The sequence below is a fragment of the Hemitrygon akajei genome, chromosome 15 (genome assembly GCF_048418815.1).
Source record: "Hemitrygon akajei chromosome 15, sHemAka1.3, whole genome shotgun sequence".
Taxonomy (NCBI): domain Eukaryota; kingdom Metazoa; phylum Chordata; class Chondrichthyes; order Myliobatiformes; family Dasyatidae; genus Hemitrygon; species Hemitrygon akajei.
The window spans coordinates 44378732-44392952 of NC_133138.1; the positions used below are offsets into that span (position 1 = coordinate 44378732).

At 38.6% G+C, this 14221-nt stretch overlaps 1 protein-coding gene across 4 annotated transcripts in view; it reads left to right on the forward strand.

Annotated features, from left to right (window-relative positions):
* The window catches only part of LOC140739298 (glucocorticoid receptor-like), a 101602-nt gene that overhangs the window by 2432 nt on the left and 84949 nt on the right, over nt 1-14221 (forward strand). For all 4 annotated transcript variants that reach the window (XM_073067458.1, XM_073067460.1, XM_073067459.1 and 1 more), the window contains exon 2: nt 1887-2911. In XM_073067458.1, the coding sequence (XP_072923559.1) occupies nt 1914-2911 (998 nt within the window). In that variant the 5' untranslated portion in view covers nt 1887-1913. The remainder of the gene's footprint in view (nt 1-1886; nt 2912-14221) is intronic.

The window sequence follows — 14221 nt, forward strand, 5'->3', positions numbered from 1 at the left end:
GCCCCATACTGCGATAGGGTCACATTAATGCTATGCTACCATTGCGTCTTATTGCACAGGCTCATTCTGACAAATTCTGAATACTTTTAGTCCTGATATAATTTAGCATTTGATTATGTTGTTGTTCTTATATACTGGCCATATTAAAGTTCTGCTGATTAACACTGCTGGTCTGCTCTTTGTTGACATTTGCTCTCAATTGATTAATGTTTGCTTTGAAACTAATTAGACAAGAGGACAATTTTAATCAACATTTGTTGAGAACATTATTTCCTGGAAATCATAAATCTTAATTTATGGAGCTAGACAAAAAAGTAATGTACAGAGATAGGACGAAGTATAAATATAGCAAATCAAAAGCCAGATCAGACAAAATGTATTATAAAGATTAATTAGTAACAGGGGAATGGTCATAACCATTTGGAAGATACAAACATGTAAAGGAAATCATCTTCAATATCTGTATGAATAGTGAAGAGCTTATTTAAGGATGCCTGTAGTTATGGACTATGCCAGATTGTTGAATGTACGCTTTATAATTGAGGCTTTGAGTATGTCAGAGGATAGAGAAGTCGTTAAATTAACATACTCACATAGCCCATTCTTCCTGCGAAGAACAGATGTTTGTAGGTCAGTTTTCTTATTGAAGTGAGAACTGAGTTGTATTTCCCAATTTAAATGATTGGCGCATTGAAGTGTAAATTCAGTGATAAGTATAAGTAATTACCCAGCAATATGTACTTTATCCTGATTGTTTATTTAATAATTGAAAATCAATGTTCTAACAAAAACTACTATTGAATTTAGTAATAGTTATAACCATGTTAAATGAACATTTATTCAAATAGACAATAATTTCTGACTATTAGGTATATTTGTGCAAAAACGAATAGTGTTCTGCATGTTGCATGAATGGTTTGAGCACTTGTATGAGCCATGCAAGTCATTGTAAGATCTTGGATACAGATATTCAAATATTTGTGCATTAATACTTGGATTTTAGATCTCAGAAGAAATAATTACATTCTAAATTAAGTAATTCACTTATATGAAGATAATGCCTGGGCTGACATTGATAGCCAGCATGTAAATTGGGGAAAAGAAGGTTATCAAGTATGGATCATTGACAAATTGGGATGTTGTTAAGAGGTCAAGAGTGGAAAATCTGTTAGAATCACCACCACAGAAGATATTACTGCTTAAAGGCATGAAACTGGGAGATGAGAATGTCTTCAAGTGCTTTGGTGATGGACAGTAGTTGCAGGGATTGGGGAATTGAGGTTGGGTTTTGTTTTTGAAGAATAGGTGTGGTAGTGAAAGTGGTTTTGAAATGAAGTGGAACAGGATGGGAGAAGCGGAAACCATTTTAATGCCAGTGAGCATTGGGAGCGGGAAGTGAAAGTTGAGTGTTTAGCACTTTGTGATGAATAGATTTAAGGCTGATGCATTAGGTTTGAACCCATTCTGATGGGTAAGGTTAGCTCAGAGAGGAGGTGCCGAGAGATGGGTGCAAGGCAAACAAGCTTTTGGACCCTGAATTGGCATGGGGAATTGTGGGAGTAGGGGTGATATGGGCTTAAGGAAAGGGGTAAATAATAGGTGATATAACTGGTGACCAAGTTTGAGGTGCAGAAGTCTCCACTTATTAGATTTTGAATACACCACCATTCTTTATCTCGTATATCAGAAATTTCAGTGTGGAAAAATTGTATTAAGAATTAATATGGGAATAGTGGGGAAGTTGGAAAATGATGGGTGTAATCAATGAAAATCAAATTGGAGCAGATTTGAAGTACCTTGAGAGATTTTGAAGTATTTTTGTGCTTTTTTTCTGCATTTGTTTTATGATCACCATTCCAACTGAAATGTCCTTAAATTTGTTTCAGGTTTTGCTATAAATATCCAGCCAAGTGATGACAAATTTAGTGGAAAATGTGAACATGAAAACCAGAAAACAAACCTGGAATGTTGCTGCTGATGGAATAAGTGAAAGGAATTTGAAAGACTATGAGGGAGGTACAGAAAGTGGGGAGACACTGTCAGTCACATCTGCATCCGTGATGCAGTTCCTGCCGACCAGTGGCAGCAGTAGTAACAAACAGCAGTTCGTTGAAGTTGAGTTCACAAATGGAGCTAGCGGGCAACAGGAGCACCTTGCTCAGGCAGCCAGTGACCTGTCAGAGCTGGAACAAAGTCTTGCTGCTTTAAATGAATTACAGGATACTGCAAACAGAGCAAAATCTGAAAGGGAAATAGGCTTGTACCCAGGTACTTGTGATGATGATCTAACTGGGGTCTTTGAAGATAGTGGCGCAGTAGATTTTTTGCCAGATCTTGAGTTCTTCCCATCTCCAAAAGGGGAGAAACAGCAAGGTAGCCCTTGGAGCCTGACTGATTTTTACGGAGATGACGATTCGGGCCTTCTGTCACCTCTGTCTTCTGAGCCTGCCTTGCTTGGGAGCAATTTGATGGAACTACAGCCAACTGAGGACTGTATTGTTTCTTGGCCAACTTCAGAAAATAAGGATACTGAGAGCAAAGAAAATATTTGGGCTTCATTGCAGTTGCCAGCTACTAGCTCTACTTCAAAGGACGTGAAGCTGGAAAAAGAGAGCTACATTGAGTTAGTCACTCCAGGAGTCATTAAACAGGAGCAAGCCAGCAGGGGTTACTGCAGTGCTGCAAATGGGTCATCGTTAGCACAAAATTCAGTTAAGGATCCCATTTATATATACAGTACAGAACCAGTTCAGATTTCTGGCGATAACAGTCCCTTCTTCGACCTCATTCCGACTTTCTCAGCTGTAACTCAGACCTGGGATGTGAGCCATCATCCCAGTCCAATTTTTACTGGCAGCAAGACGGGGGATCTCTCTTCTGTGAGAGGAGCTTTACCATCCAATCGCAACAGGTGAGCATCAATATTGTTGCACTGAGATAGATGTGATTTTGTGCTGATAGAATGGGCTATCATGACAAAACATGGCTGAAATGGGTCTAAAATTCCCGTGAACATTGTAATCTCATAAAACATACTAATTTTTTTTTAAGTTTTATATCGGCATTTCAATGGGAATGATAAATGTAGATGTTCCTTGTGTGGCAATTATGAATTAACAATCTACAGTGCCTCAGTTTTGTATGAAGGGCATTAACTACACTACAGTAACTTTTGCCCCTTCCCATGTTCTATGTATCAATTACAGAATGCTTGACTATAAAGTTGGAATAGAACTATGTCAGCACCCCCTTGATCTGTAACTGCATTTATTGTTCCATTCTCTATGTGTAACACAGGACAAGGTGATGGTGTATGTACATGTGTGTGAAAGCAGAGGCAGCTTAGTGGACTTGAAAAATAAGGGCAGTGGTTTATTATATACTGATTTCATCAAAGCTAGTTTTGAGTCACATAGTTTTGCCAGAAGATTGCTAAAATTGTGAAATAAAAAATCAACCAAAAAGGACTGAAATAACCATGACATATTATTCTGCTTCTACAAAGCTGATGTGCAAGATCCACTGTATACAAATTTTGATTCACTTCAATATATATTGTTTGTGCAAACAACTCAGGGTCATCTGGTTTGTGAGAACTGAGGGTTTGGGGTGGTAGATTTACACAAACACTATATCTTGAAGTGAATCAAAATTTAAGTGTGCTGTATTAATCTTATTACTGTTCTTTGTTATGTTAAAATGGATTTTGAAGTTGAGTCAGAATATAGGATTTATTTTCATTAATTCTAAAATAGTGTTTGATCTCGGGTTTACAAGTTTGATTTTTCCAAAATAAAGTATTAAAACTTGCTTTTTTAATGTTATAAATCTCAAAGGAGAAAATAAGATATTTGTATAACAAAGCATGATTTTGCTAATGCCAGAAGTATAATAAAAACAACCTGTTGAAAATGGAGACTGGGTCAGAGGGAGCATCGTAGAGAGGGGAATAGGTTGGTATTTCATGTCAATAACTTGTATCTGGCCTAAGAGCAAATGAAAACCAAAGACAGGAGCATTAGAATCAGCTTTAATATCGCTGGCATATATCGTGAAATTTGTTGACTTTGTAACAAATTTTAGGATATCACAAATTGAGATCACGGCTCCATTTTCTTGCATTATTCCCATATCCTTTGATTCTCCTAATTTGCAGAAATGTAATTTGCTTTAAACCGTATTAATGACCGAGCTTCTGTTGGTCTCTGATGCAGAGAATTGCAAACATTTAGCTGCCTCTGGGTGAAATTTCTCCTCATCTCAGTCATAAAATGGCTCTCTGTTTACTATGAGACTATGATCTCTGATTCAAGACTATTCAGTCACAGTAAACATCCTCTTTGTATCCACTCTGTTGTGTCCTGTAGGAAATTTAGAAATTCTACTGAGATCACCTCCCAGTCTTATAAACATTAAAGGGTACAGCCTAGTTTATTCAGTCTATATGTTGAAGTGTGTTAAACCTTAAACCTGCCATCCCAGGGATAAGCTTAAAGAATCCTCTTTGCATATCCGCTTTGCAAGTGCTTCCTTTGTTAAATAAGGAAACTGAAACTATGCTCAGAGTCACCAAGGCTGTATACAATTATAAGGTATTTTCATTTCTGTGCTTGGATCCTCTTGTAGTCAATGCCAATGTTATTTTGCCTTTCTAATTGCTTCACCTGTATGTTAAATCATAGTGATATTTAATGCAACATCAGGTGCAAGTACAGTGTTAGCAGATAATTCAATGAAAATATTTTTCTTTAGCAGGTTTTGACAAAGAAAAATATGTTGATTATTTGAAGAGCACTTATCTTTGTGTTGGAAGTGTTAAATCAGCAATGGCAGAGCTGAAAATCATTTTTTATTTGACTCTTAGAAGTAGTTGCATTAGAACAATGGCATTGAAAGCATAATTAGACAAACTCAGTTTTTCAGAAGCTTGACTAACACAAATTATGTTTAAAAAATTTTGCAGTATTTCTTTTGACTGGCAGATTCATTCTGATGAATTTGAGTTTTCAGAATGAGAGTTGGATTTATTATCTGACATGAAGTGAAATTTGTTGTTTTGCAGCAGTATGGTGCAAAGACAAAAATTCACAAATTACAAAAATAGCACAAAAGAAAGGAATTGAAATAGTGCAATTGGATTCACAAATTGTTCAGAGATCTGATGGTAGGGCATAAGAAGCTGCTCCTCAATTATTGAGTATAGATCCTAAGGCTCCTCTGTCTCCTGGATGTAGTAACAAGAGAGCATGTCCTAATTTGTGCAAGATTTTAATGATGGATGCCGCCGCCTTTGGCATTGCCTCATCAAAATGTCCGCAATATTAGAAGCGTTGTTCTTGTAATGGAGTTCACTGAGTCTACAACCCTCTGCAGCCATTTTGCAATCCTGTGCATTGGGGCCTGTGATGTAACCTGTCAGAATGCTGTCCTCCATACATTTGTAGAAATATGTAGGAGTCTTTGACATACCAAATCTCCTCAAACTCATAATGAAATAGGGCTACTGGCATGCCTTCTTCGTAACTCAATCAATATATTGGGCCCAGGGTTCCTCTTTTTAAATATTGACACCCAGGAACTTGAAGATGTTCTCCACTGCTAACACCTCAACGAGGACTGGTGTAACTTCTCCAAACTTCCCCTTCCTGAAGTCTACAGTCAGTTCCTTGGTCTTACTGATATTGAGTGTGATTTGACTATAAAACTATTGACTCCTTCCTTTTTGTTCTGTGCAAGGTTTAACAGCGAATCAAATTCAATGAACAGCTATAACTAAAACATTCTTTAATGGTAATCGCTTATATTTAGCCCCAAACTCCAATCCACCTTTTATTGAGGTTGACTGCCAACTCACTTTTGATACCAAAGCATGGAGCAGAGGGATGGACCCCACCACCACAATTCGTACTGTGCCAGACCACCATGATTCGTCCTGTACCCAACTGCCGTGACTCGCCCTGGCACCTAAATCAGATATTGGGTCTTTCCTCACTCTTGCCTCCACCATGCCTCACTTTTGACTCCTCTTGCCTCCACTCACCTCTTTATTTCTCTTCATTGTTAGCAGTAATTGTTATTAATGAAGTGTTTAGTAGTAGGGTATTAAGTAGGTTTCTTTGTTTTGTATTTTGCCACCAATAAGTAATCACTGGGCATCACCAAAGCGATCTTAAATCAGATTTAGTATTTTTTGTGCTGCATCAGATCTGGAGAGGTATTGAATCTGGAGCAACAATTATTTCATTGTACACTTATGTACTGTAAGTGACATTAAACAATCCTGAATACTCTTGAATGTTTATTCAATGTCTTTAGTTAGTGCCTATCATATTTGGGTAAGAAAGGTGGGGGAAATTCCAGAGATGCATAGAGTGCTGAGGAGCTGCTGATCGTTTTTCTGTAACATTTTCCGGTCTGATTCAGTAGTGTGAAGCCAGTGCAATCCAACTAAGCTGAATAATGAAGGAAAAGTTAGGGGGAGATTGACTTGGGGAGATCGAGTCAGAGGCTGAAGAGTCTATGATTGTTGTGAGTGAACCGAGGATTTGAATTTGATTGAATATAAGAACAAAGTAATAGATTTTGGATAGGCTAGTAAAATTGGACGTGGGCTGGAGTTTTGAAGTGGTGGTTCATTTCATTAAGTGTGTGATCAGGAAAGCAACATATGCGATGCTTGCTATTTTTTTCTGCTACTCCATTTAGTGGTAAAACTTGATTGTTAATATTCAAAGCTCAAAGTACATGTCACAATATATAAGCCTGAGACTTGTTTTCTTGCTGGCATATTCAGTGAATCTAATAACCACAATAAAATCGATGGAAGACAGCACCTAACACAGTGGACAACAAGTTGTGCAAATACAAAAGAAAAATAAATAATATAAGTAAACAAATAAGCAAAAAAAATTAAGAACATGAGATGAATCCTTGAAAATCGGTCCATAGGTTGTGGAAACAGTTCAGTGAAGCACGTGAAGCTCAGTGAAGTTATGTCCTCTGGTTCAAGAGCCTGATAGTTGAGGGGTAATAACTGTTCCTGAACCTTGTGCTGTGAGTCTTGTGGGTGCTGCACCATCTTCCTGATGGCAGCAGTGAGAAGGGAGCATGACCTCTGTGTTTGAGGTCCCTGATGATGGATCATGCTTTTCTTTGACAACGTTGTGTAGATAACTCAATGGTGGGGAGGGCTGCACCCATGATGGAGTGGGCTGTATCCACCACTTCTTGTAGGATATTCAGTTCAAGGGCATTGGTCTTTCCATACCAGGCTGTGATGCAGCCAGTCAATATACTATCAATCATACATCTATAAAAATTTGTCAGAATTTTAGATGGCATGCCGAATCTTCACAAACTTCTGAAGGAGGAGAGGCATTACTGTGCATTATCTCTAATTGCGCTTACATGCTAGACCCAGGTCAGGTCCCCTGAAATGATAACACCTGTTACGTATTCAGGCAACAATAAATATATATGAGTTAGGCAAGGGTTTTTATAACAAATAACACGTTTATTAAACACTGAAAACAAACCCCCCAAAAGTAAACAAACATTAGCTTAACCGGAATTCAGCTGCTGTGCGGCAGATTCACAGTTCCCAATAGCGTTGCAGTTCAAACAGTTCTTAAAGCGGTATTGAAAAAAAAACAGTTCTTTAAAGCGGTATGCCAAAAGTTCAAAAGCTCACAGTCCATTTAAAAGGAGAGACTTTTTAAAGCGATTTAAATTCTCTTCCACATCGTTGTCCTTCGATTCCCCGGCGTCGAACTTTCCCACAAAGAATTTTATGGAATATAACGGCTTAAAGGCACTGACCTTCCTTCCACACTATTCTCAATCTCCCACTATCCCAGCGGAGATTAACACGAGAACAGTCAACGAAATCCTTCCGAATGAGGATCAAATAAGATCGAACTTTCCACCATCGAAAATCGATTCTCCTCGATTTCTATCTTCCAAATTCTTATCTTCACTCTCCACCAGCAAAGAAACCGCTGGCAATGACCTTTTAAACTTTAGGCATTATATAAAACTTCATTTTTCAACTAAACTGCGTCATCACATTAAATCACGCAGTAACATGAAGTCATCTTGGCAAATCTAGCCACGAACTGCCCCACCTGACAGGGTGGGTCTTACTTTTATACCCTGTGAAAAAAAAACCTGTCACATGACCTCTACTGGCGGGAAAATGACATCACTCCACCATCACAAGACGATTACCTTAAGTCGAGTATAACTTCAACCCCAGTCACGTGACAAGGGTACCACTGTCACGTGTCACGGGTACGTAACACACCAAATAATTTAAAAGTTGCTGACCCTCTCCACCTCTGAGGACTGGCTCATGGGCCTTTGGTTTCCTCCTCCTGAAGTCAGTAATCAGCTCCTTTATCTTCCTGACATTGAGTGAGAGCTACTGTGGTACCATTCAACCAGATTTTCTATGCTGATTCGTCACCACCTTTGATTCGGGCAATGACTCGGGGTCATCAGCAAACTTAAATATGGTATTGGGGCTGAGGTTAGCCATGTGGTCATAAGTGTAAAGTGACTAGAGCCGAGGGCGAAGCACACAGCCTTGTGGTTCACCTGTGCAATGGAAATTGTGGAGGAGATGTTGCTGCCAATCTGAACTGACTGGGGTCTGAAAGCGAGGATCCAGTTGCACAAGGAGGAATTGTGACCAAGGTTTTGAAGCTTTTTGATTAGTTTCATTGAGGCAATTATGAGACCAAATGATTGAAAAGACTTTCTGTGGTAGTTGAATTGCATTTAAAATTAGGTTAAGTTTCTTTGTCTATTTAATGTTGTTGATGGTAAGGTAATGCTTCACATCCTTATTGGCCAGACGACATAACTATAAACTGAGAGACACTGCAGGTTGCGCAACAAGAGAAACCAGAGCCATGGTAAGCGAGCTGAGATCCACCGTAGGCTAAAAGCCATACCTTTCAAGCCCCCACTTTTGAGTGTTTTCCTTGCAAATACTCAATTAAATAAGATGGATGAATCAGACTGAGACTTGTCACGCAATGGACTGCTGTGTAATGCTCTTCACTGAAACCTGGTTGGATCATAACGTACCTAAAGGCCGCAAGGCCTACCAAGTAGACAGAAAGCAAGATTCTGGTGAGAAATCAGGCAGTGGCTTATGCATTCATGTTAACAATACCTGGTGCATGAACTGTCATCTATGATTGTCACTGCGGTCCCAACCAAGAATATCTTGTCCTAAAGTTCAGGCCTTATTTATATGATAGAATTGATGGCTTTGTTGCAAAGTTTGCAGATGATATGAAGATACGTGGACGGGCAGGTAGTTTCGAGAAAGTAGAGAGGCAACAGAAGGACTTGGACAGATTAGAAGAATGGGCAAAGAAATGGCAGATGGAATACAGTGTTGGGAAGTGCATGAATATGCACCTCAGTAGAAGTAAAGAAAGGATTGAGTATTTTCTAAATAGAGAGAAAATACAAAAAAAAACAGATGCATGGGGATTTGGGAGTCCTTGTGCAGGATTCCCTAAATGTTATTTTGCAGGTTGAGTCTGTGGTGGGAAAGGCAAATGCAATGTTAGCATTTATTTCAAGAAGACTAGAATATAAAAGCAAAGTAACTTTATAAAGCCCTGGTGAGGCCTCACTTAGAGTATTGTGAGCAAATTTGGGCTCCTTATCTTAGAAAGGATGTGTTGAAACTGGAGCAGGTTCAAAGGAGGTTCACAAAAATGATTCCAAGATTGAATGGCTTGTCATGAAGAGCATTTGATGGCTCTGCACCTGCATTCACCAGAATTCAGAAGAATGAGGAAAAACTTCATTGAAACCTATCGAATGGTAAAAGGCCATGATAAAATGGATATGGAGAGGAAAATTCATACAGTGGAGAGTCTGAGACCAGAGGATACAGCCTCAGAATAGAGGGACATCCTTTTAGAATGGAGATGAGGAGGAATTTCTTCAGCCAGAGAGTGGTGATTCTGTGGAATTCTTTGCCACAGGCAGCTGCGGAGGTTGACAGATTCTTGATTGGTCAGGGCATGAAGGGATATGGGGAGAAGGCAGGAGGTTGGGACTGAGGAAAATTAAATCAGCCATGGCAAAATGGCAGAGCAGACTCAATGAGCCAAATAGTCTAATTCTGCTCCTATATCTTATGCTCTTCCCATCTGCCGAGAGAATTCACAGTTGTTTACATCACGACAGTCTACATTCCACCACAAGCCAACACTAAGTTAGCAATAGCACAACTGTATGATGTTATTAATAAGCAACTGTCTGTCCAGCCTTCATCGCAGCCAGTGATATCAATCAGCCCATCCTTAAGACAGTAGTCTCTAAATTTTGCAAGAATGTGAAATGCCCCACAAAGGGCAATAATACAGTGGTCTAGATTTACACCAATATTGAGGGCTTATCAATGCCCTCATCTGGGGCTGTCCAACCACCTGTCTTTATTTCTAATTCCAGCCTATAGACCAGTGATAGGAAGGCAAAACCAATTATGGAGTCAGTGACTGAGGGAGCTGTCTCACAGTTTCAGGACTGTTTTAAGTTCACAGGCTGGAACCTGTTTGTATGCCAAGCAATGCACGGTTTGAGAATTGACTTGGAGGAATACACCTCTACTGTCACAGTATTTGCACGATATCAGTTACTGTGTAGTTAATGACACCAGCAATAAAAACTTGCATGTATTCCCTAATCAGAAGCCATGGATGAAAAACAAATTCCAGATCCTGCTCAGGGCTCGGTGCTGCTTGCAGATCCACTGACGCAGCAGCATACAGCGAAACCAGGTTATCCTTAAAATAGGTATAAGAACTGCTAAGTTCAAAAATTTAATGTTTCTGAAACAGACATTATGAAAGTGGATCCAAGTCTATGAAAATACTGGCTTGGAAACTGAAAAAAAAGCAGAAAATACAACTTGTAGAATTAGGGATCCAAGAACAAAAATGATTTAAAAAATAAGCTAAGTGAAATTCAAGAAGCTTTTGAAGTGTTTTACAAAACTCTATATTCCAAAGTTCCAGGGGGAAGCATAACCTAATTTAACACCTTCCTGAATTCTCTAGAGTTACCCACTTTAAGCGAAGAACAAGATAGAACGATGACTGCTGACATAATTGAAGTTGAACTAAAAGCTGAAATTAGTAGGCTTAAATTAAGCAAGTCACCAGGATCAGATGGGTATACAGCACAGTGGTACAAAGAATTTAAAAATGAGTTAATTCCTGTCTTACTCCCCACACTGTAAGGATAAAATGGAATGTGGGTCATTTAGACCAATATCCGTTCTTAATGTAGATTTTAGATCATTTACCTCCATCATGGCCAAACGATTAGAAGAGTTTATACTGATACATAACGGACAGACAGGTTTTCTTACCCTAGAAAGGGGCACGAGACAGGGTTGTGCATGGTCACTGCTACTCTTCGCATTATATCAGAGTCAGACTTTAATCGCCAAGTACCTATGCACATACAAGGAATTTACTTCCGGCAGATGTTGTCTCTCTGCTCATAACAATAATAATGATAAATATAAATGAAAATATAGATTATACATACAGGTAGTGCAATCCAAGTAATAGTTAGCCGACAGTTAACCGGCAGTTAACTGTTCAGCAAAGTGACCGCAGTAGGGAAAAAACTTCTCCAGTGCCTATTAGTCTTAGTCTGGAGGGATCTGAAGCGCCTACCAGACAGAAGCAGATCAAACAGTCCGTGCGCAGGATGGGAGGAGTCCTTTATGATGTTCCCCGCCCTCTTCTTCAACCTGGAAGAGTACAGGTACACAATAGAGGGCAGGGAGGCTCCAATGATGCGCTCGGCAGTCCTCACTGTGCGCTGTAGTCTGGTTCTATCCTGCTTGGTGGCGGCTCCAAACCACACAATGATGGAGGTGCACAGGACAGACTCAATGACTGCAGTGTAGAACTGCAGCAGCAATTCCTGAGGCAGACCGTATTTCCTCAAGAGCTGATGTTCTGCTCCCACTTCAGATCCTGAGAGATGGTGGTTCCCAGGAACCTGAAGTTCTCCATGGTGGACACAGGACTGCTGGGGACCATTATCTGGAACCATTAACTCAATACATCAGACAAAATGAGGGCATTACTATTAAAGGAACAGAGCGTAAATTGGTTTGTTACGCAGATGACATTTTGATCTATCTAGGGCAACCAACATACTGTTTACCTAAATTGATGCAATCCTTTGAACAATATGGTCAATTAACAGGGTACAGGATCAACATAGATAAAATCCAATTACTTTCATATAGCTATAGCCCACCAAGAGAAATTGAAAGTAGATAGCCCTGGGCATGGTAAACAGAGTCTTTCAAATATTTGGGCATCATTATGCCAAAAGATTTGGCAAAATTATCAGAATGCAATTATCAGCCTATATATAAAAAATAAGGAAGATATAACAAGATGGAACCTAATTCATTTTTTTGTCTCAGATCAAGGATTGAATCTATTAAAATGAATATGCTGCCCAGACTATTAGACCTTTTTCAGATCCTACCAAAATCAATTCAATGAATGGAACAAAATGTTATCAAGATATATTTGGCAAGGTAAAAGGCCTAGAATTCATCTCAAAACTTTGCAATTAGCCAAAGAAAAGGGGGTGATGGGGCCTACCTTCTCTTAGAGATTATTATCTTGCAGCACAGTTGAGAGCTGTGACATGTTGGTGCAACCCATCATATGACACTCAATGGAAAAACATTGAGGAGGAGATACTTCCCATCCCCATACAGGCAATTTTGGCTGATAACAACCTACAAAGTTACATAAATACTCTTGATAACCTATGGGTGAAATGGACTCTTAAAATATAGACAACTACTATAGAAGAATATAAACTAGAGGGAGATATTGCAATGTTTAAATGGTGTGCATATGATTTGGATTTCATGCCGAATAAATTGGATGCTAGATTTAAGGACTGGACAGCTAAAGGAATAACAATTCTTTGCAACATAATGAAAGAAGTTTTGAAATGCTTAAAGAGAAACACTTATTAGAAAAACAAGACTTATCGGTATTTACAGATGCGACAATATGTTAATAGGACAGTTAAAAATGTAACCAAGGCAAGAACATGTTTGATAGAGCTATTTAGAAAAGCATATAATTCAGATAACGGTACTAGAATCATTTCAAGCGTGTATAAGGGTTTGTCAAATCTTAAAACACATTCAACTTCATATATTAAAACAAAATGGGAGAAGGAAGGAGGGATAATTATATCTGAGGAAGAATGGACAATAATAAGGCGGTATCAATGGAAGTGTACCAGTTCACAGAAATGGAGGGAATTCGGATGGAAAATCTTGATAAGATATTTTATTACACCCTCTCAGAGATCCCATTATGATAGTAACTTCCCTGTTTGCTGGAGAAATTGTGGAAGTCAAAATGCAAACCATTATATTTTCTGGGAATGCCCCATTATCAAAGACGATTGGAGTGGGATACACAGTGCCCTACAAGACATCTTTGAATGTGAAATACCCTTAGAAAGTAAGACCATATATTTTGGGTATATACCTCAAGAATGGTTGAAAAGAGATAAATATTTAATGAATATACTGCTGGTCGCTGGTAAAAAGATTCTTACTAGGAAATGTTTATCACAGAAGAGCCCAACCTTAAATTACAATGGACATTTACAAAATGGAGAAGATAAAAGCATCTGTTAATCATAAGCTGGAACAATTTGATTTATACTGGGAAAAATTGTTTAACTACATAACACCTCATAGGCCTGATTTTATCCTCACAAATCAATGAATATGTTGTAAAAAGATCACTCCCTACTTGTACATAGTTTTCTCCTTTCACTTGTTCCTTCTCTTTTCTATAAGTGTATACCTCATAAATATTATGTGGAGATTTGTGGCATATATGACTATGTTATATGTGTACAATATCTGAAATGTATCTTATGGAAATGTTTGATGATAAACTTCAATAAAAAATAAATTACAAAAAAAATTGCCAAGTTCAAATACAAGTTCAGATAAAGACACAGTTCAATAACGCCACCAGCCCCTGACGCATGTGGGAAGAGAGAAGCATCATTGTTGTGTTTATGTAGATCTTTTCCACTTTTCAATTGCTAGGAAGCTGCTCAACATTGACATACTAGGCTGTAGTTTTATACACAATCACATAAATCTGGGTTCCTTTCTCTG